The sequence below is a fragment of the Candoia aspera genome, chromosome 2 (genome assembly GCF_035149785.1).
Source record: "Candoia aspera isolate rCanAsp1 chromosome 2, rCanAsp1.hap2, whole genome shotgun sequence".
Classification (NCBI taxonomy): Eukaryota; Metazoa; Chordata; class Lepidosauria; order Squamata; family Boidae; genus Candoia; species Candoia aspera.
In genome coordinates this window covers 955,935-983,361 of record NC_086154.1, presented here as the reverse complement: position 1 = coordinate 983,361, position 27,427 = coordinate 955,935, and the positions used below count along the sequence as shown (strand labels likewise).

General features: G+C 45.8%; 3 protein-coding genes and 2 pseudogenes across 3 annotated transcripts; 1 reads left to right on the top strand and 4 right to left on the bottom strand.

Annotated features, from left to right (window-relative positions):
- Window positions 1–27,427, bottom strand: part of LOC134491907 (zinc finger protein 91-like) — a 362,387-nt pseudogene that overhangs the window by 147,601 nt on the left and 187,359 nt on the right.
- The window catches only part of LOC134492034 (zinc finger protein 208-like), a 216,664-nt pseudogene that overhangs the window by 127,957 nt on the left and 61,280 nt on the right, over window positions 1–27,427 (top strand).
- On the bottom strand, window positions 6,774–7,581 carry LOC134492011 (zinc finger protein 664-like). Its single transcript, XM_063296135.1, has one exon. It carries the CDS (start codon window positions 7,387–7,389, stop codon window positions 6,808–6,810), a length of 582 nt encoding a protein of 193 aa, XP_063152205.1. The 5' UTR covers window positions 7,390–7,581; the 3' UTR covers window positions 6,774–6,807.
- LOC134492023 (zinc finger protein 22-like) lies at window positions 7,619–8,496 on the bottom strand. The gene has a single exon (XM_063296151.1). It carries the CDS (start codon window positions 8,336–8,338, stop codon window positions 7,985–7,987), a length of 354 nt encoding a protein of 117 aa, XP_063152221.1. The 5' UTR covers window positions 8,339–8,496; the 3' UTR covers window positions 7,619–7,984.
- Window positions 13,126–19,208, bottom strand: LOC134491908 (zinc finger protein 420-like). The gene is made up of 5 exons (XM_063295967.1): window positions 18,648–19,208; window positions 18,252–18,357; window positions 17,294–17,376; window positions 16,249–16,426; window positions 13,126–15,685 (listed from the first exon to the last, which is right to left on the bottom strand). The coding sequence occupies exons 1-5, from the start codon at window positions 19,059–19,061 to the stop codon at window positions 13,155–13,157; spliced, it is 3,312 nt and encodes a 1,103-aa protein (XP_063152037.1). The 5' UTR covers window positions 19,062–19,208; the 3' UTR covers window positions 13,126–13,154.

The window sequence follows — 27,427 nt, the reverse complement described above, 5'->3', positions numbered from 1 at the left end:
AAACTCTGAGACAGACCTGTCATTATTTGTCATGTTCACTGTTGCGGTGTTGATACATCGTAACAGTTTACTTGCCAAGGTGCTGATATGTGTCCTGGCTGGGAGGGTGCTGCTGAGAGCCTTGTACATGAGATGTGCTGGACTGTGCCAGGGAGGAATGTGTTTGGGCTATCTCTTAAATGTCAAGGTCTTTTTACCCGTTGATCAGCAGAGCTCGTTAGGAGCACCTGGGAATGTGGGGTTGTACTGTATGCGAAGGAGGGGGTGGGCTGATGTTGGAAATGATATTTAGTTTGAGTTTAGGCGCGCTTTTCTCATTCTCAGCTTTTTACCTGTTTGCACTCTTTTCTAAATAAACCCAGAACCTGAATTGTGATTTTGAGTCTGAGAGTTTTATTTGGGTTAAGGCAATCATCACATTATCTTGCAAGTCAAATTGTAACTCCTTCATAAGCAGCATTTATTCATCAGCTGGCATTTCTTCTCACGATTGGGAAAATACCTCCTTCTTGATAAGTCTCCTCCTCTCCTTTCAGAAAGTCCTCAGCCAATTGATACATTTTAAAAATAATATCCCGAACATCTTGCAAAATAGCTTGAGTAGTTTCATGGAGAATTTGCTTGAAATCAGCATGAAGCTCAGCTCAGAGTTCTGAAACAGTCCTCTTAAGGTCATCCATAATTCAGGCAGTAAAGTCTATCTCCCTATAAAAGGCTTCCAGAAGCTATTGAATGATATTGACAAAACAAAAAGTATGCAAACCAGCAGATACAGTGTCCAAAGAAAGTGAACAGAAAACAAAAAAATTGAATGTGTAGGAAAATGTTAAATCCTTCAAATTAGATACAAAAATAATAATGGAGAGATGATTATTTATTCTCAGTCCCCCTTAAATTTTAAATGGGAAGTAAGCCAGCAATTAAGAGAAAATTTTAAGGCTACTCCAGAAACAACGATTAGCACCAAGGGATTCGTTTCTTCTTGCTGTGGAAAGCCTCTCTTAAGGTACAGAAACGTAGAAATATACAAATTGGGTGATTTAGAAATGAGAAAGTCTCGACCTAGTGTCCCACAAGGGCTGCAGCATGGTCTGGAAAATGATGGTGTCCCTGACTCCTGTCTCCTCTTACCGGATTAGTGCCAACTCTATTGACGATCCTCAGACTACAAGGTGATGTTCCAAAGAAGTTTTGTCATTCCAAGTGTTTTCTGTCCATGAAAATGCTCTAGGGCAACAGGAAAAGCCTGCCTGCACTCCCAAAAGAATCCATGCTGCCAGGTCTGCCTGCTGAGCTTGTTCAGTCAGCCATCTTCTCACCGGAAGCCCTGTTGATTGCAATTTCCAACGTTCTGTGCTGGCTTCCCACAAGTAAAGTCAATGGCACAGATGTCTCTGGCAACTCTGCAATGCCTCCTCCCTTCAGAGTCTTGCCACATGTCGACTTATCATGGCAAATGAACATGATCAGACGATTCAGCAATCTTCTGATTGCGGAGTTTGACAAACTGCCCCTCCTGAAAAGAAAACACAACTATACACACCCATTAGTAAACTAAACAATACATTAGTAAAGCAATCATGGAAAAGGAATTTGGGAAGAGTAAATTGCAAGGGCATTGTTGCTGTTAGTCCTTAGGCTTGTCAGGATACTTGGAGTGAAATTTTCTTAGTAAATCTGGAGCACAAACATGTTTACTCTCTACCCATTCATGCTCTGGGAAATGCTTCCAACTAATGAGCTACTGCAATTTCCTCTGCATCTTTGAGAATCGAGGATTTCTTTCACTTCAAAATGCTGTTCTCTTTCAATCATTGTGGGCGCAGGGGAGGATTGTCTGGATGCCAGCGAGTAGACTCACATACTTTTTTCAGCAGGCTGCAATGGAAAACGGTGTATTCGTCTCATGTTCTTTGGAAGTTTCAAATTGACAGTGACAGGGTTTATAATTTTTTTCAATGGGGAAAGGTCTTACAAACTTTGGTTCCAGCTTTTTGGAGGGTTGCAAAGATTTCAAAAACATGGTAGACAAATACACCCTTTCCCCCACCTGGAAATCCCATTCTGGAGTTCTTTTCCAATCAGCATATTTTTTATAGGTTTTCTTTGCTTCAGTCAGTGTGTTTTGAATCATTAGCCAATTGGTTTTAATCTGCTCAACCCATTCCCCTGCAGTGCACACTTCAGTGGTCCCTTGAGGTAATTCAGGAATGGATACAAACTTCTGGCCATTCATTATTTGAAATGGTGAAAACCCTGTGCTCTGGTGAACAGAATTATTATAAGCCACCTCCGCATACAGAAGGAGGTCTACCCAGTCATCGTCTTGGAAATTTATGTAGCATTTCAGAAATTGCTCTAGGGTGGCATTACGACGTTCAGTCAATGCGTCTGTCTGGGGATGGTTTGACGAGCTTGGGGCTTGGGAGGCGCCAATCAGTTTTAAAAACGATCTCCAAAACTTAGAAGTAAATTGTATGCCGCGGTCACTAATAACCCTATTAGGGACCCCATGTAATTGGTAAATATGTTGAATGGACAGTTTGGCTAACTGGTTGGCAGTGGGTATTGTAGCACAGAGTACAAAATGAGCTTGTTTAGAAAATAGATTGGTTACAACCCAAATTACAGTTTTTTCCTGCTCTCAGGAAGCTCCACAATAAAATCTATGGCTATTTCCTTCCAACGCTGGGTTGGACTAGTTACTGATTGTAGCAATCCTTGAGGTTTCCCCTCTTTTTTCTTAGACCTGGCACACACACAGCAACTTTCCACATAGGCTTTTACATCTTGTCTAATGCTTGGTCACCAAAATTGTCTGTGCATCAAATGCAGGGTCTTTACAAACCCAAACTGACTAGCTGCTTTGGCATCGTGGCTGCGCTCGAATATTTCCTTCTGCTTTGGGAATGTAAAGCTTCCCTTCAAACCACCACAGCCTTCCTTCCTCTTTTAAAAAGGTTTTGTTACTTTGTAGTCAAGTGTCAATTTGTAACTCCTGCCTGAGCTTCTGTTCCAGATTTGCAGGAACTTTCGCTTTCCCTTGCTGGGTTTGGCTGTGTCATTACAGCTAAGCCCAATTGCTGTTTGGGAATAACAGTGTCCACCACCTCCTCTCTCTGGCTGTTGTGCTGAGGTAACTGTGATAAAGCATCGGCTAGGAAATTTTTCCACCCAGGCAGGTACTTTAGAGTGAAATTGAACTGGCTAAAAAACTCAGCCCAGCGAACTGGCTTTGTGTTCAATTTTCTCAGTTTTTAAAGCCTCTAAGCTCTTATGATCAGTCCAAACCTTGAATGGTTTTTGAGCCCCTTCAAGCCAATGCCTCCATGTCAGTAAAGCCCATCTCACAGCAAATGCTTCCTTCTCCTACACATGCCAATGGCTCTCAGTTTCAGAAAATTTGTGGGATAGGTAAACTCACGGGTGCAACTCCCCATTTGCGCCTTTTTGCAATAAAACTGCACCATCCGAAGAATTGGCCTGAATAACGAAAGGTTCTTTTGGGTCAGGATACTTTAGAATAGGTTCTGCCATAAACAATTGCTTTAATTTATTAAAAGAGTTCTGACATTCTGCTGTCCAATCCAACAGCACCCCAGGGCTCTTGGTTCTTTTTGATTCCGCGTTCCCTTTGGTCTTTAACAAGTCTATCAGGGGTAATGCAATTTGGGTGAAATTAGGGATAAATTGTCTGTAGAAATTTGCAAATCCCAAGAAACTGCAGCTGTCTCCTAGTTTTTGGGGCCATCCAAGCCACGACATCCTGTATCTTACTGGGGTCCATTTCAGTGCCACGACTTGATAGTCGATATCCCAAATAATTCAATTGCTCTTTATGGAACTCACACTTGGACAGTTTAGCATATAGTTTGGCTGCCCTGAGTTTCTTTAGCACTTCTCTCTCCAAGCGCACATGCTCTTCCTCAGTTTCTGAATATATTAAGATATTGAGATAGACTAATATTCCTTTGTACAGATGCTCATACAAAACCTCATTAATTAATTGCATAAAGGACTGCCTTTCAACCCAAAAGGTAAAACCAGGTATTTATAGCTCCCCAGGGGACAATTTAAAGCCGTTTTCCACTCATCCCCCTCCTGAATGCAAATACGAAAGTAAGCCTCCCTCAAATCCAATTTGGTAAAAAAAATTTCCTTTTGACAAATGAGCCAGCATATCTTTCATCAGGGGCAGGGGGTACTGATTGACTTTGCAAATTGCATTTAGCCCCTGATAGTCCATGCACAATCTTAATGAGCCATCCTTCTTAGCACCAGGGCAGCCATTGGTGATTTAGCTGGTCTAATGAAACCTCTTGCTACGTTTTTGTCCATGAACTCTCTCAGCACCTCCTGCTCTTTCAGTGACATTAAATACAGTTTTGGTTTAGGAAACTTTGCCCCTGGTTCAATTTCAATGGCATACTACAGTTGTAATTGAAATTATTCAACCCCCATTGCAAATCAGGTTGATTGTCAAAATGTACAGACTTTCAGCTGTTTGCAGTTAAATCAAACAAAAGCAATTAAAATAGCTCAACACAACAAATGCTTCAAGTGCTGTCCCCAAAGTCAACTGAAAATGCAACTTATAATGACTTCTCCAGTCTCAAAATTATTCAACCCCTTCATGGCAAGCATCTTCAGTACTTAGTAGAGCACCCTTTTGCTGTTATGACCTGCTGCAAACGAGATACATAGCCAGACATCAGCTTCTGGCAGCGTTCCTGAGGAATCTTAGCCCATTCCTCATGAGCAATGGCCTCCAGTTCAGTAATATTCTTGGGTTTAGAATCTTCCAGGACTTCTGCATCCAAGCCTTAGTGGAATTTGAGGTATGCTTGGAATCATTGTCCTGTTGGAAGGTCCAATGACACCCAAGCTTCAGCTTCCTTACAGATGGCAAGACATTTTCTCCTGGGATTTCCTGATACTTCAATGAATCCATCTTGCCATCCACACGCTGCAGGTTTCCAGTGCCAGAGAATGCAAAGCAGCCCCAGAGCATCACCGAGCCACCACCATGCTTAACTGTGGGCAGAGTGTTCTTTTCAGCGTATGCTTCGTTCTTCTTCCTCCAGACATACCACTGATCCATTGGGCCAAAAAGTTCCAGTTTTGTTTCATTGCTCCACAGAACAGAATCCAAAAATTTCTGTGGCTTATTTATATGATTTTGAGCATATTGGAGCTGACTTTTCTTGTGCCTTTGGGTCAGTAGTGGTGTACATCTTGGAGTTCTGGCATGGAAAACTTCTGTGTTTAGTACATGACTTACTGTGCTCACTGAAACCTCAGTGTCTGTTGCCACCAAGTCTTGCTGCAGGTCTTTTGCGGTCACTCGAGGGTTTCTCTCCACCTGCCTTCTCAGAAATCTGGTTGCAGCCATTGACAGCTTCCTTTTTCTGCCCTGTCCAGGTAGCGTAACCACTGTTTCTTTAACTTTTCACTTGCGAATTATGCTTCCAACGGTGTCTCTAGGAACATTCAGTGCCTTCGCTATCTTTTTGTATCCTGTTACTTGTTTGTGAAGGGCGATGATCTCTTCTCTTACCTTTTTGGACCTTGGTCTTCAAGGTTGCACTCCCAGAGACATCTATGCCTGGTATGTTGGTCCGTTAGAGCTAGGTGGGAAAGTGATAGGAGGGGGGAATGGGTATTGCAAAGCTTTAATTAGGTAGTTTGGGCAGGAATATTTTAATTGCAGCTTTTCTTCTATCTGTACACTGTAACTCAATAAATCTGATATCTGCATTATTCTAAAACTGCATGAGTCAGATTTTTATTGAAACCAAAGGTGCCAGTTCTTCCAGAAGGTTCTGGAACAGGTTTCAGAGTTCTAATAAAGTTTGCCAGCCCCCATTCCCCCTCCCGCTTTTTATTAATCTGGTTATTCTAAAGTTATCTCATTACTTTTGTTCCATATTTGCATACCTTTGTTCACCAATTCAGTACACTAACATTTAAATACGTATCTTTTTGTCTTTCTTAATCCTTTCTGCTAACTTGCACTTTTGGAATATACCTAAGCAGCTATTTTTCTTCTTCCTTCTAACTACTGGTAGTTATCAAGGTGCGAAAAAAGAGCCTCCCAAAATCATCTTTGTTTCATAAGATCTGTACATTAAAAAGGGCTTATTTTGTTGTATACAAGCCGGGTGGTCGAGAACTTAAATAAATAAATACATTTTTTATGTTTCCTATAACCATTATATTTGTAACTTGTTTTTATTTTTATGGGATTTTAACGTGTATTGTTATTGTATTTTATTGTAAACCGCCCAGAGTCCCTCTTTGGGGGAGATGGGTGGTAACAAAATTTGAATAATAAATACATAAAAATAAATTATTATGGTATCATGATCTTTATTATTTTTTACACTTGCACATCATGCTTTGTAGTAATATACCTCAAGGTATAATAGCCTGAGTTGCTCTCATGTGACATGGAGTCTTTCCTGCATAGTGGTCAGGAGAATCCTGGTCAGTTCTGGTATGAGCACGGCCACAGCCCAGTTCTGCTCTAAACAGGCTCAGGCAAGCCAAGGTCTCTAAAACAGGTCAAATTAGCTTTTCAGGTCAAAGAACTGTTGCCCACATCCCACATGCAATGTTCTGACACTCAAGGGACACTTATTTTGAGGCAGCTTGGCCATTTAGAGACAAAGACAGGCATTAAATTGCAAAACAAGTATCTAAAGTCAGGCTTAAAGCAGTCAGCATTCAAGATTCAGAAAAAATATTTTTTGAAATTTGTATCAGAAAGAGAGTACACAAGGAGTAAACCAAATAAATTTAGTCTTTCTATGGATGCTCACTTGAGTGGATCCTTGCGTGTGAACTAAGCTGATGGCTCCTTCTGAAGCTCTCTCCACACTCAAAGCATTTATATGGCTTCTCCCCTGTGTGGCTTCTTTTACGGGAAGTATGTTCACCACTTGTCCTGAAACACTTCCCACATGCCACACGTTTATATGGCCTCTCCCCTGTATGGCAACTTTTATGAAGAGTTAGTTGATTGTTCCATCTGAAGCTCTCACCACACTCCATACATTTATATGGTTTCTCCCCTTTGTGGATCCTTCGATGTGAAGAAAGAGAACTGTTACTCCTGAAACTCTTTCCACACTTGATGCATTTATATGGTCTCTCCCCTGTGTGGATCCTTTTATGAGAAGTAAGGGAACTGTTATTACTAAAACTCTTTCCACATTCCATACATTTGTATAGTTTCTCCCCGGTGTGGATACTTTGATGGGAAGTAAGAGAACTATTACTACTAAAGCTCTTTCCACACTCCGTGCATTTATATGATTTTTCACCTGTATGGATATGTTTATGTCTACTAAGAGATGAATTATTAGAAAAGTTCTTTCCACAATCCATACATATATATGGTCTCTCCCCTGTATGGATCCTTCCATGAGAAGTAAGAGAACTGTTACTATTAAGACTCTTTCCACAGACCAAGCATTGATACAGTTTCTCCCCTGTGTGGATCCTTTTATGCTAAGTGAGGTGATGGCTCCACCTGAAACTCTCCCCACATTCCCTGCATTGGTATGGTTTCTCCCCTGTGTGGATTATTAGTATTAAATATGGAATGTGGGAAGTATTAGGAAAATACTTCCCAGATTCCATTCATTTATAAGGTTTCTCCCCTGTGTGGATACTTTTATGGGAAGCTAGGGAACTGGTTTTCCGGAAACTTTTCCCACACTCAGTGAACGTATATGGTTTCTCCCCCGTGCGGGTCCTTTTATGGGAAGCTAGGGAACTGGTTTTCCGGAAACTTTTCCCACATTCCATACATTCATATGGTTTCTCCCCCGTGTGGACTGTTCTATGGCAAATTAGGTAACTGTGCCCTCTAAAGCTCATCCCACATTCCATGCATATATAGAGTTTTTCCCCTGTATGGAGTCTTTTATGGATAGTAAGTCCACTGTCTGTCCAGAAGCTCTTCCCACACTCCATGGATTTATGTTTTCTCCACAATGTGGATTCTTTTGTGGGAAAAATGCAGGCTTCTCTTGCTAAAACTCTTCCCACCCTCCAAGCATTGATATGGTCTCTCTCCTGTGTGGATCCTTTTATGGGAAGTAAGGTCACTATTCCACCTGAAGCTCTCTCCACATTCCGTGCATTTATATAGTTTCTCCCCTGTATGAATCCTTTGATGTGAAATAAGGTTACATTTTTGAAAGAAGCACTTTCCACACTCGGTGCATTTATATGGCTTCTCTTCTGTGTGGATTCTTTTATGGCGAGTAAGGTTACCACTGGTGCTGACCCTTTTTCCACATTCCATGCATTCATGTGTTTTCTCTCCCATACTAACATTTTCTTGTAAAGAAATACTCAATGTTGAGTTGTAACTCTTTTCATTCTCCCTGTGCTGATCCTGTTCTCTTTTAATATGGGTTTTATAATGCTGTTTTGAACCTGATTTTTAAAAAATATTTTCACACTTTTCACTAATGGTTTTCTCCTTTGTTTATAAAAATGGGTAGCATTTTAATAAACTCAAAAAATTTCAGAAATGTTTAATCTCCTGAAACACAGCACTCATCTTCTGTTATCATTTTTCTTTCATTATATTAAATCTCTCTACATATTTCTATCCAGTTTCAGGAGGCTAAAGACAGGAATCGAGAAACAAGCTTTCAGAACTTATTCTAGTGGTATCCAGAAGGATAACTGGAAGGGAGGGCAAAGCCAACTAAATTTAAGTTGCTTCCTGTCCTACATGCTTTTTGCTATTCTTACTCTGGCCACAACCTCATAGCTAGCCCATCAATTCAAAATTACGTTTGTCCAACATCCCATGGATCACTAGTACACAGGAAAGCTATCCAAAGTGTCAAAGGAAGGGAAAGAGGGACAATAACGAAATACCTGAGGTCTATGTGATAGATAGGGGATGTGGTGGCGCTGCGGGTTAAACCGCTGAGCTGCTGAGCTTGCCGATCAGAAGGTCGGCGGTTCGAATCCGCGTGACGGGGTGAGCTCCCGATGCTAGTCCCAGCTCCTGCCAACCTAGCAGTTCAAAAACATGCAAATGTGAGTAGATTAATGGGTACCGCTTTGGTGGGCAGGTAACGGCGTTCCGTTTAGTCATGCTGGCCACATGACCACGGAAGTGTCTACGGACAGACGCCAGACAAACGGAGATGAGCACTACCCCCTAGAGTTGGACACGACTGGACTTAATGTGAAGGGAAACCTTTATGTTTACCTTATGCGATAGACATAAATGTCACTGTCGCTGAGTCCAGTCCAGTCCTGTCGCTAGAACCAAGACTTATCCAGAGGGCTCCGTTCAGCCTTGCCCAGTGTTCTGGTGCCAGCCTAGTTCGAGTGGTGTTCCAGTTCATGGCCATCCGATCCCAGTTCCAGTAGTGCCACGTGCTCCAGCTTCTCCCAGCCTTCCAGCCTCCGTCAGGGAATCCTGCTCCGCTGTTTTGCTACCGTCTCCCCCTGCAACCTTGCTGGTATGGTTGTTGCTGCCCAGTTGATCTTGATCAAAACCAGTTTACTTCTTGATTCTAAGGACTTGTTTATTGTAAATAGTTATTTAATAAAGAGTATTTTTCGATATTAAATCTGCCTGGCCACCTCATAGTCTGATCAGGACAGGATCCTGTTATGGGAAGTAAAGGAACCACTATAACTGAAGCTCTTCCCAAATTCCAGGCATTGATAGGGTTTCTCTCCCGTATGGATCCTTTTATGAGAAGTAAGGGAACTACTCATACTGAAGCTCTTCCCACACTCTCTGCACTGATAGGGTCTCTCTCCCGTATGGACCCTTTTATGAGAAGTAAGGGAACTGTTCTTACTGAAGCTTTTTCCACAGTCCACGCATTTATAGGGTTTTTCCCCTGTATGCATCGTTTTATGGGAAGTAAGTTGATTACTCCACATGAAGTTCTTTCCACACACCATGCATTCGTATTTTTTCTCTCCCGTATGGATCCTTTTATGAGAAGTAAGGGAACTACTCATACTGAAGCTTTTTCACAGTCTATCCACTTACAGGGTTTTTCCCAAAATGGATCCTTTTATGGGCAGTTAGATTACTACTCCACCTAAATCTCTTTCCACAGTTCACACATTTATAGGGCATGGATCATTTTATGCATAACAACGTTACTGTTATTTCTGAATCTCTTCCAATTTTGTAGTGCTTACTAAAATTTGATTTTGCATGGAATATTTCCCAACTTTCTCAACACTTTCCTGTACTGCGTTGGGTCAGGAAGTGATCCATTTCCACACATTCAAGAGTGGATATTTCTCCCCAACTGTCAGACTAGTTTTTCTCATATCTCCTCCTTCCCCACTTATTTGCAGACATCTCTTCTAGTGTTTCAATTTTGATTATCTGTGATGGCCTCACACTTGGCTCTTGGTAATTTTCATTCTCCTGACCATCAACTGCTTGAGGGGAAAGAAAAAGAAATCAGAGAACTCCACAGCATATAATTTGCTGTCCCCATGCCAGTCCCTGTTTCTATTCCTGGGCATCTGCAGGGGGAGGAACAGGGGAAATGACAGCATGAAGGCCCTTTATTGATTTAAAAGATTGGCCTGGCTGCTTATCCCATGTAATTCTCAATGGTTAACACCAATTTTAAAAAAATAACATCACACAAATGAACACCACCACCACTGGAATGTCCTGCTGCCCAGGTCTTGACATCATATGGTGCTGATTAGGACAAGTGAAACAATCAAAACCATCCCCTAATTATTTTTCCCACTATCTCTACACTATTGACACAGGCCGCAAAGAAGATCCCAAGACTGCATGTCAACCCTTTCCAGACTGACTGGTCACCAGACTGATCTCTTCCTTCTAAAAGAAACTGTAGTACTTAGAAGACCTTCCCTGCTTTTCCACTGGTATTCCAGTGCTCCTCAGCATTACTAGAACTTTCCCCCACCAGTGAAGAATTAGGTTTCTCAGGCGGAGCTCCGCTAACATTGATCTCCACCTCCTCACAAGCGTACATTGTTTAAAGTGATCTAGCCTTGTTCCTGACTGCTGTCTCTTGACCACTAAATCTTTCCAGGAGGTTCCTCGGTCAGTGTTTCTACGATTCCCTTTGCTTGTATTCCCCCTAATGACTCAAGGCTTCCTTGGATCAGTACCCCGTAGGGAGGAGGGGGCAGCAAGGTAAAGACAGCGAGGCCTGTACCACACTCCTCCCGGGTCCAGAAGGTAAAATAAAGTACAATTTCCTTTGGCTGCATCTGCGCGTGACCTTAACACACATCTGCAGTCTTGGGGGAGGTGGACCCTCCTTCCTGAAAGCGCTGAAACGGGTTGGATGAGCATCGGTCAGGGATGCCTGCACTGGACCAGAGGACCTTTGAAGTCCCATCCAGCCCTGACATTCTCGAATGCTCTGATCCTAAAGAACTTTGTATTTCTCAAATTGATAGCTCAGGGCTGAACACTGGAGTCCTTGGTCCTCCCTGAGCCTTGTAGTTTTCTTGCAGATGTTTCACTGCCAGGCTAGGCAACATCTTCAGTGCAAAGCCTGAAAAAAATATTGCTCATGTGGTACACTGTTGGATCAATAAAACCATTTTTAAAGAAAAGAGGCAACAGCTACAATCAAACTCACTGGCTACACTTCTGCTTTCAGCCCGGATAGTGCAATTTTGCTCCCAGAAACATAATAAAATTAACAAGCATACAAACATTTGGGTGAAATTTTTGCTGATAAATCAGTTATGGACATCAGATTATATTAAAAAAAACAATTAGTATCTTAAATCCTTCACTAATGTTGGTCTTAGTATTTCCAACACAATTGGAGCTAACACACACACACACACACACACCTTTTCCCCTGCTTTGCTTGCATACGCCAGCTCCCCACAAAGCCTGGAGCCTGATCCCAGACTCACTTCAGATGTTGCTTCTGCCTAGAGAAAGCAGCTTGGCCAGGCAGAGGTTTGCAGAGGTTTTGGCGTAAGGAGTGGGGCAATTTAGTAACAGATTCTCCTGAGCCAGGCCTAACTGACTAGGTAGTACGCCTGGTATTAAGAAATCTAGCCTGGGGAGCTCTTTCGGTAATCCATACATTTATTCAGTTTCTCCTAAGGGGATCCTCCAAAAGAATCAGGTGAAGATTCAACCTCAACCTCTTTCCACAGGATCCATGTGCTTATAGGATCCTTAGAATGGAACCTTTTATGGGAAGTAAGACAGATCAGCTGGCTGATTCTCTGTGTGTTCCGTGCTTTTATACTGTCTCTCCCGCGTGAAACTTTTTCTGGGAAATAAAAGGGCTCCTTGTACGGAAGCTCTTATTACACTTCTTCCATTTATATAGTTTCTCCTTCCATGGAAAGTCAGACTCCTGCTCTTTAACCCCTCGCCCAGAAACACCTTTCTGTGGTTTCTCCCACATGGATCCTTTCACAGGAACTAAGGAAATTGCTCTTTGCTGAAACTCTTCCCACCCTGCTTACAACCTCCCAAGCGGACACTTCCTTCTCAAGCTGTTCCCACATTCTATGCATTATAGGGTTTCTCCCCTGCACACCACCAATATTTTATTTACGGAAAATAAAGTCCTCATTACACTTGAAAGAACCAGTTTGGTGCAGTGGTTAAGGCACCACAGTAGAAACCAGGAGCCTGTGAGTTCTAGTCCCGCCTTAGGCACGAAGCCAGCTGGGTGACCTTGGGCCAGTCACTCTCTCTCAGCCCCAGGAAGCAGGCAATGACAACTGCTTCTGAAAAGCCTTGCCAAGAAAACTGCAGGGACTAGTCCAGGCAGTCAACAAGAGTCAAAAACTACTTTGAAGTTGTGCGCTGTGTGCCGCGCACCACACACACAAAGCTCATCACACACTACACGCATGCATGCTATTTCCCCCATGAGGAACCTTTTAACAGAATTCAGTTCACAGTTCTTGACTGATGTTTCATCTAACAGTGGATGGAAACTTAAGGAAACTTCACTCCCTAAAGGCATCTACCCCATGTTGGTCATTTTATGGGAAGTTGATTGATCCACCTGAAGTTCTCTCCACACATTATAGATATGTAACGCCCCCGCCCCGTGGTTCCTGTTACGAGAAGTAAGGGTCCTGTTTTCACAAAAACTCTTTCCACATTCAAAGCATTTCTATGGTTGCTTCTCCCTGTGGATCCTTTTATGGGAAGTAAGGTTACAGCTTGTGCTGAAGCTCTTCCCACACTCTATGCATTGATAGGGTTTCTCTCCCGTATGGATCCTTTTATGAGAAGTAAGGGAACTGTTCATACTGAAGCTCTTTCCACATTCTGTGCACTGAAAGGGTTTTTCTCCTGTGTGGACCCTTTTATGAGAAGTAAGGGAACTGTTCACACTGAAGCTCTTTCCACACACTGTGCACTGAAAGGGTTTCTCTCCTGTGTGGACCCTTTTATGGGAAGAAAGGTCACTGCTTGTGCTGAAGCTCTTTCCACACTCTGTGCATTTATAGGGTTTCTCTCCTGTATGGACCCTTTTATGAGAAGTAAGGGAACTGTTCAAACTGAAGCTTTTCCCACACTCCAGGCATTTATACGGTTTTTCCCCTGTATGCATCGTTTTATGGGAAGTAAGTTGATTCCTCCACATGAAGTTCTTTCCACACAACATGCATTCATATTTTTTCTCTCCTGTATGGATCCTTTTATGACAAGTAAGGGAACTGTTCATGCTGAAGCTCTTCCCACATTCTATGCACTGATAGGGTTTCTCTCCTGTGTGGACCCTTTTATGAGAAGTAAGGTCATTGGTTGTGCTGAAGTTCTTCCCACATTCTATGCATTGATAGGGTTTCTCTCCCGTATGGATCCTCTTATGAGAAATAAGGGAACTGTTCATACTGAAGCTTTTTCCACAGTCCATGCATTTATAGGGTTTTTCACCTGAATGCATCCTTTTATGGGAAGTAAGTTGATTCCTCCACCTGAAGTTCTTTCCACACAAATTGCATGTGTATTTTTTCTCCCCCGTGTGGATCCTGTTATGGGAAGTAAGTGAACCACTATGACTGAAGCTCTTTCCACACTCTGTACACTGATAGGGTTTCTCCACTGTGTGGACCCTTTTATGGGAGGTTAGGTGAGTTTTCAACCTGAAGCTTTTCCCACACTCCATGCACTGATACAGTTTCTCCCCTGTGTGGATACTAATGTGATTAGTAAGGGAGCTGCTTGATATAAAACTCTTCCCACATTCATTGCATAAATAAGGTTTCAACCCTGAGTGGATCCTTTTATGGGAGGTCAGATGACTGTTGTTGCTGAAGCTCTTTCCACACTCCAGGCATTGATAGGGTTTCTCCCCCGTGTGGATCCTTTTATGGGAAGTTAGGGAACCACTATGGCTGAAGCTCTTCCCACACTCTATGCATTGATAGGGTTTCTCTCCTGTGTGGATCCTTTTATGAAAAGTAAAAGAGCTGTTCAAACTGAAGCTTTTTCCACAGTCTGTGCATTTATAGGGTTTTTCCCCTGAATGCATCCTTTTATGGGAGGTCAGGTGATTGCTGTTGCTGAAGCTCTTTCCACACTCCAGGCATTGATAGGGTTTCTCTCCTGTGTGGACCCTTTTATGGGAAGTTAGGGAACCACTATGGCTGAAGCTCTTCCCACACTCTATGCATTGATAGGGCTTCTCTCCTGTGTGGATCCTTTTATGCAAAGTAAAGGAGCTGTTCAAACTGAAGCTTTTTCCACAGTCCATGCATTTATAGGGCTTTTCCCCTGAATGCATCCTTTTATGGGAAGTAAGGGAACCACTATGACTGAAGTTTTTTCCACATTCCGTGCAATTATAGGGTTTCTCTCCTGTATGGACCCTTTTATGTGAAGTAAGCTCACTGCTTGTGGTGAAGCTCTTTCCACACTCCAGGCATTGATAGGGTTTCTCTCCTGTATGGATCCTTTTATGAAAAGTAAAGGAACTGTTCATACTAAAGATTTTTCCACAGTCCATGCATTTATAGGGTTTTTCCCCTGAATGGATCCTATTATGGGAAGTAAGGGAACCACTATGACTGAAGCTCTTTCCACACTGCAGGCATTTATAGGGTTTCTCTCCTGTGTGGATCCTTTGATGGGAGGTAAGCTCACTGCTTGTGGTGAAGCCTTTCCCACACTGCAGGCATTTATAGGGTTTCTCTCCCGTATGGATCCTTTTATGAAAAATAAGGGAACTTTTCATACGGAAGCTTTTTCCACAGTCTGTGCATTTATAGGGTTTTTCCCCTGAATGGATCCTTTTATGGGCAGTTAGATTACCTCTCCACCTAAAGCTCTTTCCACACTCCACACATTTATAGGGCTTCTCCCTTCCATGGACGATTTTATGGGGAGTAACATGGTTATTATTGCCGAAGCTCTTCCCAGATTCGCAGTGGTTACTGAAATTGGACTTTGCTTGGAATATGTTCCCCCTTCCTCGACACTTTCCCATATTGCTTTCCTTGCAATCACGTTGGGTCAGGAAGTGATCCATTTCCTCACATTCAAGAGTGGATTTTCCTCTCCAATTGTAAGGTTGGGTTTTCTCGCATCTCCTCCTTCCCCACTTATTTGCAGACATCTCTTCTGGTGTTTCAATTTTGATTATCTGTGATGGCCTCACACTTGGCTCTTGGTAATTTTCATTCTCCTGACCATCAACTGCTTGAGAGGGAAGAAAAAGAAATCAGAGAATTCTACAACACACAGTTTGCTTTCCCTGTGTCAGTCCCTGTTTCTATTCCTGGGCATCTGCAGGGGGAGGAACAGGGGAAATGACAGCATGAAGGTCCTTTATTAATTTAAAAGATTGGCTTGGCTGCTCATCTTGTGTAATTCTGGGCAGTTAACACAGATTTTTTAAAAAGATCACATAAATAAAAATAACAACAACCAATGCAATGCCCTGCTGCCCAGCTCTGATATGGCACATGCCCTTGGGTCAGATATGATACACGTCCCCTCCCCAATTATCTTCCCAGTAGCTCTGCAGTATTCACACAGGCCCCAAAGAGGATCCCAAGACTGCACGTCAACCCTTTCCAGACTGACTGGCCACCAGACTGATCTCTTCCTTCTAAAAGAAACTGTGGTACTTAGAAGACCGTGGACGTGGACTGGAATTAATGTAAGAGGGAAAGAGAAAAGAGATGAAATCATGTTAACAAGATCTGCACAGATCTCCTAAGCTGTAAATAACAGAAAACCATCCAGTGACTCCTCACTCTGACTTAATCTTCCCCCAGAGGGACCCTCACCTAAGGAGGCCATGCTCCTAGACGTCTCCAACATGACTTCCCGGTGCAGGGCTTTTTGGCTGGGATCCAGCAGCGACCACTCTTCATTGGTGAAATGGACGGCCACCTCCTCAAAGGACACAGGAACCTGAACGAGGAAGGATCCCTGTTAGAAGACCTGAGAAGAATTGGCAAGATCTCCTTTAATCTGCAGATCCTAAAAGCACAGAGTTCTAATGCTTAATTGGACATTTCCCCAGCTGGACTCAACACGTTATGTGATAAAACCATCCCGCTCTCTCAAGGGCTGGTTACACACAGCATCCTCTCCATCTAGGCGGTGCAGGGCGGCAGCTTCTCACTGAAGCAGATGACCAAAGTTGTTATATGTGTATTAACTGTATTCCTGTCTCTTGAAAGATTTCGTGTTAATTAGATCCGGCAAACGGGGCCTCAGCAGGTGGCAACTCCAGATGCCCTCGGGTGATGTTCCAGGTAAGCAGGTTCAGTCCTGGTTAGTCAGGGGATGAGGGACCACTAACCCCTTTATCTCTTTCCTAGACAAAACAGTTGAAAAGGCTGGGAAGAGATCAGCGCAGCCAAAAACCAGCATAATTCACTTTTTAAAAGCCAAGCTGGAGTTAAGGATGCCTTTACTGTAAACTTTCTTACACTTTAGAAAAGGAAGTTGTGAAGTTTTGTAAAACAAGGAGTAACTTTCAGTTTAGATCTTGTGTCCCACTACATTTCTGCAAATTAGGTTGGCAGCCTCATTATTGGCCTTCCAAAAATGATCAAGGATGGCCTGCTTCCAGAGCAACTCATGGTCCAGCAGTAAGTAACCAGAGAAGAAATGAATACATTTCCAAAACAGTCTGGAGTGGTAGGCCAAGTGTGACTGATCACTAACTTGAATCCTAATTTCCCAGATCTGTGTTGCTCAGGAACAGCAGTATTATACGCTGACACCCCAAATGAAACCGGAGGTCTTCAGCTGATCCCCAATATTAGCCTCTGATCCTTTCCTTCCTACCTGAGCTGGAGGTCCAGCTGCTCTTTCAGCGCCACCAGTACAAGGAGATGATCCAATGAATAACGGTGACTCCATTTTGCTCCCTGGGAAGGAGAGAGACGGGATGGAAGCAGCCTTGTTCTCACCAGATATGGAGCTGACAGGAAAGGGGTAAACTCCAGCTTTTCTAGCTTGAAGGCACAACTCAAGCCTTCTTCCTGTCCTGCAGAGGAAACCTCCGTCCATCAGTCCTACCATCTTCCTTTGGTGGACTTCCATAGGCTCCATCTTGGGAGCCAAGAAAAAAAGGAGAAGACCACAGCCCCACCACGCACTGACTGGGCAGCCCAGAAAATGTGAGAAAGAGCATGGGAAACAAACCCAACTGGATCTCTTTCGTAGACTTTTGGGCAGGAACAAGAGGAGGAAGTCTACTCTTGGCAACCAAAGCATTCACTGAACCACAGTAGATGCTCCCCCCACCCCCCGCAGCCTGAAACTATGTTCCATGGGTGGGCAAATGTTGCAATTCTGCCAGCCCAGGAAGATGCCTGCAAGGACAGATGGTGTTGGAGGTGGTCCAGCAGGGATGTGTGAGAATTTACTACACATCATGTACCAAGAAAGGCCAAAGACAGGTGGCTCCCCTCCCCATCTCTGAGAACAAAGAGAAGTATCTCAGGATGGGGCAGTCTGAATGCAACCCAGGCCATTCCGCAGAAGAGGTCGGTCTTCTGCAAATGGGGAATCATCTGAAGGCAGTGCATGGACTGACGGGAGGGACTTCCTTCCTGGGGCTTAAGCCTTCTAGCTCGAAGAGAGAGAGTTAAGGCTTTCCTGTTCAGTCACCTTCTGGTAAGTCCAACGACTAGACACGAGAAGATACAGGGAATTAAGGATAGGGACTAAAATCCCTCTGGAAAACCTCCAAACACGTAGAAGGATCTTCCCTTACCTAGTGAGGCGTCCTGACCTTGACCTTCCTCCTTGGAGATCCCTCGGAAACACGGCTCCTGAGAGGGATTTGCGGGATCCACCCTTTCCTCAGGACAATTAGTGCCCACCTCCAGGAAGGGCCACGGAACCTGAAATACAGGCAAAGGAGAGGAGTTAAGAGAACAGGACATTAAAGGAACTGGATTTTCATCTTCTGCCCAAAACTTTGCAAGCCCTCTATGTCGATCAGTGGGGATGGAAGAGGACGATGGGAGAATGGCTCCAAACCCATCCTCTGGAAGAACATAGAAACAATTTGTCAATTATCTCTAAACATCTTGTTGAGTTATTATTAATCCCAAAAACAGTGTCAGGGAGACATGTAAGAATTCAAGCACATTAAGATCCCTTCATATTTCCCCAGATGAGCGTCTGTCACCTGGCGTCCTTCCTGCTCCTTCTCCGCCGCCCGGCTCAGGAGGAAGCCTTCCGCCAGGGCCACCGCCTGGGAGCTGGTCTCTGCTCGGCACTCCCGCACCCAGTGCTGCATCTCCCTGGGCAGGATGGCCAGGAACTGCTCCAAGATCACCCGGTCTAACATCTGAGCCTTGGTGTGTTTCTCTGGCTGCAACCACCCCCAGCAAAGGTGGTGGAGGCGGCTGCAGAGCTCGCGCGGCCCCTCGGCCTCCTGAAGGGGACTATTCCTGAAGTGCCAATGCTGCATCTCGGAACTGAGGGCTTCCTCCTCCCGGATCCTCTGCCCACGTCCTGCCCAGCCCTCCCCACCGCTCCCAGGCTGAGCAGCGGCAGGGCCTGTTCCCACTCCCTTGCACGCTGGCTGGGCTGCATCCATTTTCGCTCCGTTCTCCGGCACAGATCCACGAGGGGCCTGCTGGTCTCTGGGCCTCCAAAGGTCTTTCCAGTCCCAGGACCTGAATGGACTGCAGAGAGAGGCCGGGAGAGGTTTTTCAAGGCCATTCAGCTCTCAAGTGGCCTCCAGCTTTTACCCCCGAGGTGGAAAAGAAAGCAAACTTCAGGAATTACACAGGCTGTTCTCATTCAGAAACTCTGATCCCTTAATCAATATCCGGGCCATATAATAGCTTGGGGGGGGCAAAATCCAGAGGTGTTTCCGGTTCAGTGCAACATCTGTCCCTCCCTCCCCACCACCGGTGGGAGACCAGCCCACATTTGGGGGAGGGTCTTCTGCGAGGGGCAGCTCAGCTCAACTGGCAGCAGAAAATCTCTTGTGGGTCTTTCCAGCCCCGCCAGCAAGGACATTTGAGGCACAGACTTGGACCTTCCCAAGCGCAACACCCAAAAGCTTCACCGTTTGCAGAGGGTGGAGGAGCGCCAGGCAAAAAGCCCCTTTCCCAGATTGTTTTTTTTGTGTGCTAGAAATGCTGGGAAGCCAACCTGGTTTATGCAGAAGCTGAGCACGTCCTTCCTTTAGGCTTCCTACCCTCCCCCCCCTTCGCTCCCTCCCTCCCCCCAGTTGGGCTCTCTCGCTTGCACAGGCCAGGAGCAGGAACGGGGGTCTCCCCCCCCCCCAGCCTCGGATTCGGAGTCCGGCGAACCTCTCGGGGACTCCGGGGACCCTCCCTCTCGCCCCGGCTCCGGGGCTGCTTGGAGGGCCGCCGCACGTTCCCCCTCCCTCCGCAAGAACCGGCCGGGGAGGCGCTGCCGACGGGGGCGGCTGTGCTTTTCCTCCCCCCCGGGAGGCTCTGGGTCGCGGGAGCCCCTCCTGCTCGCCCCCCCCGCCCCGGATTCCCAGGGCGCAACTCACGGCCGGTGCCCCGAGCCAGGCAGACGGGGCGGAGCATGCTCGGTGGCGCTCAGCAAGGAGGCGGCGAGCAGGGCGCCCCCTGCCGGGACCTGATTTGATTGTGTTCGCAGCCGCCGTGGAGGTGGGGGTTGGTGGGTTTTCTTATGTTGTGGATTTTAATTCTGCAAGCCGCCCAGAGTCAGTGTGTGTGAGTTGGGCGGCCATATAAATTCGTTAAATAAATAAATGACTGTTCATGGAACTTAAGTGTCAGCAGGTGGGAAACCTCTCAGGAGCTACCCAAGGTCAGTCCTGCTTAGCGTGCCATGTTTCGTTTTTCTTCAACTTATGACAGAGTGGCTTCAGACTGACAGCCGGTAGTAATGTTAAAACCGTGCATGGTGTGTGAAGTCCCATGAATGTTGGCTAGACTGGGAAGTCCAAAACCTTACCAGAAGAAGGAAAGAGAAGGCACCGTCGTAACACTAAGGGGCCTTTATCCGTGCTGTCCTGTTTGGTTACACGAAGCCTTACAAGAAGAAAAGATACTGAACGGTGAATTACTTCTCCTCATAAGCCTGGCTTGGCGTGGATATTTAGTCCGGCTGTTTTCCCACGAGAGCCTTGAGAGGCGGGCGGGAGCCGTGGCAGCTGCTCAGTGGCACCATCGAAGTGGCCCCCAGCACCCCTTCTGCGCTTCCTTGTCCCGCGTGAGCCAGAGGTTCAGCCGCTCTCTCAGCTCCACCAGAGAAAGCAGAGGATCCTGCAGAAATCAACGCCATCGTTCCGTTCCCTGTGAGGGAGGCAGCAGTGGTGGAAGCAGCAGGAATGAAGCGGGGAGAGATTACCCCCCAGGAGACCCAGAGGGTGAAAGAGAGCTGGGATCTCCCTGGGGAAGTTCACATCCCTCAGAATGACTTCCCTTACCCGGTGAGCTGTCCCAACTTCGATCTCCCTCGGAGATCCCTCTGAAAGTTCGAGGCATTCCCTCCTTTCCTCAAGGTGGTTGCTGATGGCCTCCAGGCGGGTCCCTGGATACGCATCAGAGGCACAGAAGGGGATACAAGGGAAGGGCACCGGAGAAGAACAGGAGTGCCTTCTGCGTCCTGAGCTTCGCAGGCCACAATATCCAGCGGTGAAGACAGAAAGGGGCAACGGAAGAACTGCCCCAAATACATCCCCTGGAAGGAGCGGCGGACAAATTTACAGTAAGAAGCAAGCACCTTCCATTAGTAATGCCAGAAAACTGTACAAAGACATTTCAGAATGCAAAGATAATGTTGGGACGCTTTTTGAGCTCCCAAAATGGGTTGGATGCATCCTCCCCATCCATGAATGGTTTGTTTCGTGGTGCAAAGAACCTTGTGCTCTCATCTCCCTCTGTATTCTCCTACTTTTAGGGACATGAAGCACTTAGGACTGGAATAACCAAAGGCCATTCACTGCTTGCCAGGACTCTTCACGTCAATGATACACAGTCCTGTTTCCAGTGGCTCTGAAAAAAACTGTCCTTTTGATAGACGGATAATGTAGATTACTGAGGCAATTGCTGTCTTTTTATTTCTTGCCCGTTCCCCTCTTTCAGTCTGTCCTGGCCGATGCCTGCCTACTGCCCTGTTTCTGCCAGTTAGCTGTTGTTTTTACTGTTTCCCGATGCTCAATAAATACAGACTATATATCAAGCTACATTTTGGCTAGCTGAGCGGCGGGGGGGGGGGGAGGGGGGTGCTTGCTGCGATCTAGATATAGGGAGTGGCCAAGAGCGTGCTGGGTTCCAGTGAAGGACCTGCAAAAGGAAGGTCTCTCACCAGCCGCCCTTCCCGACTCTCCTCTGCCTGGCTCAGCAGGCAGCCTTCGGACAGGGCCACCGTCTGCCTGTTGCTCTCTGCGCCGCACTCCCGCACCTGTGCCTCCTCTGTGGGCAGCACAGCCAGCAGCTGCTCCAGCAGCAGCAGCAGCAGGTCCCACATTTGCACCTTGGTGTGGGGCTCGGGCTTTCTGGAGGGGAAGAAACACTGGAATTGGGGCATCTTTCGAGCTTCTCAGGGACGGGCCGCAAAGTCCCTCTTTCGGGCCTCCCGGAGAAGGTCGGGCATACAAGTCTCTCTCTCCAGGCGTGGCTTTTAGATGCTCCTTCTTGGCTCTTTGCAACTTGGGCCTCTTCCTTGTGGGTCACAGCCCACTCTGGGCATGGCCTGATTGAGTCCCGTCGTGTCCTGCTGGGGGCCCTCCTCCCCCCACAGCATCCTCCCCCAAGAGTCACTTTCCAGCCCCCCAACAAGGCTCTTGGGGGCCCCATCACATCAAAACACATTAAAGTGTCCCTGGTTCAGACAGGAAGGATAAAAGTCTGCAGCGCAAAAGGTCGATGCAGGAGTGGCAGCATGGCCACGCTTGAGGGGGGGCAGCACCCCTCATTTCAGCAACTAGGCCCCTCAGAGTCACTCCGTGGCCGAGGCAATCCGACGATCCCTGCCTCAGGTCCCACTTCAAGGCTTCGGCCTTGACTCTCCCTCGGATGAAGCCTCCACGTGGTGGAGCAGTGAAAAGGGATGGCCTGGGGCGGGAGACCTGGTTCTGCCCCCCCCCCCCCAACCCCGGCTGTGGGAGCTCCATGGTGCCTTTGGCTGGTTCCTCTCTCAGCCCAGGCCTCCTTGCAGGACTGCCGCTGTGGGAAAAAGAGGAGGGAAGAAGGTGTCCCTGCCTGGCACTCCCCAAGGAAACCGCAAACAGAGAAAAAGAAAGAAAGGAGAGGAAGCCTGATCATCGTGGCTTAGTGTGCTGAGAAAGATGGTTCAGTACACAGATGTGTTGGGTGTACACCTCCCCGGAAGGTCCCATCAGGACGACTTCACATGCAGCTGCTTTCCCACACGGGCTGCGTTTTAATAAGGGCTCCTTTCAGTAGGTTCCTGAATACCCATTAAACAATTTCAAACATCCGTGTGTTGGCAGGAGAGGTCCTTGACAGCGATCTCTTCACAATTTGAGTGTGGTCCCGCAAAGACCCTTCAAAATACCATCCTTAAGTTTTAACCTGAAGGGAAAGGGCTGAATAGCTGGCTGGAGAATAATAAACACATTTGATTAAGTAAGTAAGTTAATACATTATGTAATTGTATTAAATGGAAAGATAAATGTAATTACATGTAGACTCTCTCCTAGGCCTCCCCACTCCTTGAAGTACAAATCCTTGGCTCCCACTCAAAGGTGTACCTGCAGGTTGTAGAAAGTTGCAAAACCTTTCAGTTCTCTGGCTCCCTTTTGAATCCTCCCATGTAAAGTGTGACGACTGCTCTGACCAAAGCACTTTCAACACTGCCAATAGAAGAGAGTGTCTGTAGCTCAGGGTTGAACTGTGGAGTCCTTGGTGCTCTCTGAGCTTGGTGGTTGGCTGGCAGTCGGCTAACAAAAGGTCCGCAAACAACCAAGAGCGCACCAAGGATTCCTCGCTTTCGGCTCTCCACGGTCTCTCTCTGTCAATGCAAAATTACATAATTGTGATGAAAGTTCTGAACCAATTCCATGCATTTATAAGGAGCATCCCCACATTTTATAGACTCTGCCCTCTCCCCTTTGTTGCTTCATTTATCGGTAGATCTGCTCTGCCAATGCTTTTCTCACATTCCATAGATTTTTATGCAACATCATCTGCACAGTGTGAATTCTCCGAAACGGAGTAAGATACGAACTCATCCCACCTCTTTCCAGCCCTTTCTGTCCTGTTTAACTGTCTATGAATTCAAATTCAAAACTGAACAAAAATTTACATTAACTGAAATTCTAACAAGAACAAAAATGGAACGTCTTAATTTCTTTTAGCAAGCAGTAGATCGTACAGAAATCATGAATATAACGATAAACGAAATACTACTAAGCAGATAACTCCCTCTGAGGTAATTAATTCCCCCAATTCAAATACTGTAGAAATAGAGTTATAAGCACAGGCGATACAATACAGACAAGATTACATCAATGAACTGCCTAGTGCAGAATTCCCAGCTGATTGAACTTAGGAGCTGTTACTCCGAGGTAATAGCAGGCGGCAGCTCTGACCGCCGGAGACAGCGCAGGGTCTGAGGTAGGGAACCCGATTCAAACAGCAAGGACCTCGAAGGAGCGATGGCAAGGCTGACAGGCTTGACGCAGAACCCACGAGGCGAAGACAGCGGCGGTGAGGAGAGAAATCAAGGCAAAGCCACGCGAGCTGAGGCGAAGACTTCGAACCGGCCGTGCAGAGCTCGGTGCAGGGGCAGGCGGCTGGCAGCGGCCAGGAACGGACAGCCCCAGGACTGCACCGCCGAGATGCCCCGAGTCTGAGAAGCGACAGGGGCCGCTGAGGGGGGCGCCTCGCAGAGCCGCGGCTGAAAGACTCAGAGCGACCGAAGGAGCCGGCGGGAGGGCTGAGGATGCCGCGGGAGGACCGGGGCGGGCAGGGTTGGGACGGCCCCCCACGCCCAAAGCTGACCCCGATGCGCTGAGGCGAATTCGTGAGGCGGTTTAGAGGAGGGGCCGTCTCCGGCGCCCTTCCGAGCGCTCCTTCGCCTTCCATAGGCCGCGAGATCGCCCCGTTGCCGGCTGAGAGCCAATCGGGCTTCTCGCTGCGCGTTGCTCTCACGCTGATTGGCGGTGGCGAAGCCGGTTCCCCGCCGGGCCGCGCCTGCTGCTCTGCTTCCTCCTCCCCGAGATTCTTCTTCCCCCGTAAGTCTTCTTCCGTTTTTTCCTCAGTTCGGGTTAGCGGTTCTTCCTGGCTGTCTTCCTCATTCCCAGACTCGGTCTCCATCCTCACACTTTCTAACCCTCCATTCCACTCCGCTCCCCTCACTAAAAGTCCTCCCACATATTCATCTGGTTTCCTCCTTCAGCTGATTTCTCCCACGTATATCAAGTCGAGGCATCATTTACATGGTGCAACAACTGTTCCCAATAATTCACTATATTAACCCTTCAAACTGAGAAATATAGTTAACGATCAGGACGCAACAAAACATGTTTTAAGAAGCTATTATTAAGATAAAAAGCGCACTCCCAATCATGTCGTAAGACGAGGTTTCTCAAATTTCCAATGCCAGGGTCCCCTACAATTTCAAATAGGATTGACCTTTCTTACCACCTTGATATCACAAAATGATACATTATTTATATCGTGGCATTAAAAACCTTGAGAACTGCAGTGGTTTGAGAATGTAACACACACAAAATTCCATACAGGATTCCCTTTGAGCTGAATGGTATTTCTTGATAATAAAAGGTTAGGAAATATGATTCTGGTTACTCTACTCAGAGAAATGAAGACTTCAAGAGAAATAGCTTAATTGAACTCCCTCCTGTTTTAAAAAATATTGCTCATATGGTACACTGTTGGATCAATAAAACCATTTTTAAAGTAAAGAGGCAACCGCTGAAATCATAACCTCACTGGCTACACTTCTGCTTTCAGCTGGGATAGTGCAATTGTGCACCCAGAGACATACTAACCTCAACCTGCATCTACATATAAACATTTGGGAGAGAGTTTCACTGGTAAACCACAGCTATGCACGTCGGGTTATATGGAGAAAGAATCAATAGCTTAAATACTTCGCTGTGTGTTTAAGGAAGGCTGGTATTTCCAACACAATTGGAGCTAAAATGTGCACACGTGCATGCACGCGCACACACACACACACACACCTTTTCCCCTGCTTTGCTTGCATACGCCAGCTCCCCACAAAGCCTGGAGCCTGATCCCAGACTCACTTCAGATGTTGCTTCTGCCTAGAGAAAGCAGCTTGGCCAGGCAGAGGTTTTGGTGTAAGGAGTGGGACAATTTAGTAACAGATTCTCGTGAGCCAGGCCTAACTGACTAGGTAGTACCCCTGGTATTAAGAAATCTAGCCTGGGGAGCTCTTTCCGTAATCCATACATTTATTCAGTTTCTCCTAAGGGGATCCTCTGAAAGAAAGCTGTTCAGCTCAACCTCTTTCCACAGGATCTTTGTACTTACTGGATTCCTAAGAGTGGATCCTTGTATGGGAAACAAGGCAGCTCACAGGCTGACTCTCTGTGTTCCATGGCTTTATATGGTAAACCAAGATCTACAAAATTCTAAGGCAGCGTCTGACTTGCTGGACTTCGCTGCTTTTAAGTCATGTCCTAATAGCCCTCTGAGATTACTAGAAGCTTCAAAACCAAAAATTCTTGTAGTTGCACAGGTTCATGCGGACTGGGCCTCCTCATCTCCACCTCTTCAAGAGTAGTACCTAAATCGATACCCTCATTGAGGCAAATGGCCTTGGCTTTTCTGCTCAGATTGGGTTCTGCCACTGCTAATTATCAACGTCTGTCTTCCACCACTACAAAGAAGAGATGAGATCGCCACATCTTGGGCAGTTAGAGCAGAAGCTGAATTAATACGGGCCAACTTAGACCGAAGGTGGAGACTGATCACAAAATGTACAGTACCCACAATCCTCAGCATTAGCACACCAGCAAGTCTAGTAGCAGGGCAATTCAGATATTGCAAAGGAAAGATTTCCCCCCTATCTTTCTGAAATCTTATTCACCCACAAACAGCTTAGGACTAGATTTATTTTATTGCTATATAGTTAGATTTTGGGAGTGAAGAACGTAAAGCATAAGGAGATAATGTTGTCTAGTACATTTAATGGCTACCTTCTTTGTAAACTATTTTCTCTTCAATTATCAAACTAGAAATCAAGGAATTGTTGCGTACTAGCCGTGTGTCGTAATGACTCCCATCCACCTGTCCGCACCCTTTGTAATGTGCAAGATATATCATTTCACATATGGTACCTTTGGCACCCTAATGCTATTCTGTGCCTGGAAGTAGATGACGATGTAGGTTTTGAGTTAGGGCTGAGAGAGGAAATAAAGAGTTTTAACACCACTGGATCCAAAATGCCCACAAAGATGGGTGAAATCACTATACTGTCTTTATGGAATGTCATTCTGTCACCCACATATACAGAGAAACCACCATATTCTGGCTGCAGAGTGGATTGTTAGCATCTGCCCTGGACTTGGAATCTGTGATATCACCTTTTTGCAGATATTAGGTTGATGTTGTTATTCTTTAACATGGCGCACAGAGAATACATTTCATAGCACACATTGGGGTTGTATGCAAAGGTGATGAATTCACCTAAACATACATTGTCTTTGAGTCCAATATTCATCTCATGATACATCTCTGTGCTCTATTTCATCTTATACTATCTTATCTTACCTTTAATCCTTATTTTACCTTACCTTACTATATTTATCTATTTTATCTCACTGTAGCCTATTTTATCTCATTATATTGTACCTTACCTTATTTTGTCTTACTGTATTTTACAGCGGCTGATGCCTATGCTTTGATATGGTCAATTGACTAATCAATATAGTATATTACTATTACTAGGTAATACCCCTGGTATTAAGAAATCTAGCCTGGGGAGCTCTTTCCGTAA

Excerpts from the sequence above, each read along its gene's own strand:
- LOC134492023 (XM_063296151.1), bottom strand. The coding sequence starts at position 8,338 with ATGGGAGAGAAAACACATGAATGCATGGAATGTGGAAAAAGGGTCAGC.
- LOC134491908 (XM_063295967.1), bottom strand. The coding sequence starts at position 19,061 with ATGGATGCAGCCCAGCCAGCGTGCAAGGGAGTGGGAACAGGCCCTGCC. Across the intron at positions 18,358-18,647 it reads AGGAGCAGGAAGGACGCCAG|GTTCCGTGGCCCTTCCTGGA; the intron begins GTGACAGACGCT and ends CCTGTATTTCAG. Across the intron at positions 17,377-18,251 it reads AGGGATCTCCAAGGAGGAAG|GGAGCAAAATGGAGTCACCG; the intron begins GTCAAGGTCAGG and ends TCTCCTTCCCAG.
- LOC134492011 (XM_063296135.1), bottom strand. The coding sequence starts at position 7,389 with ATGGATTGTGGAAAGAACTTTTCTAATAATTCATCTCTTAGTAGACAT.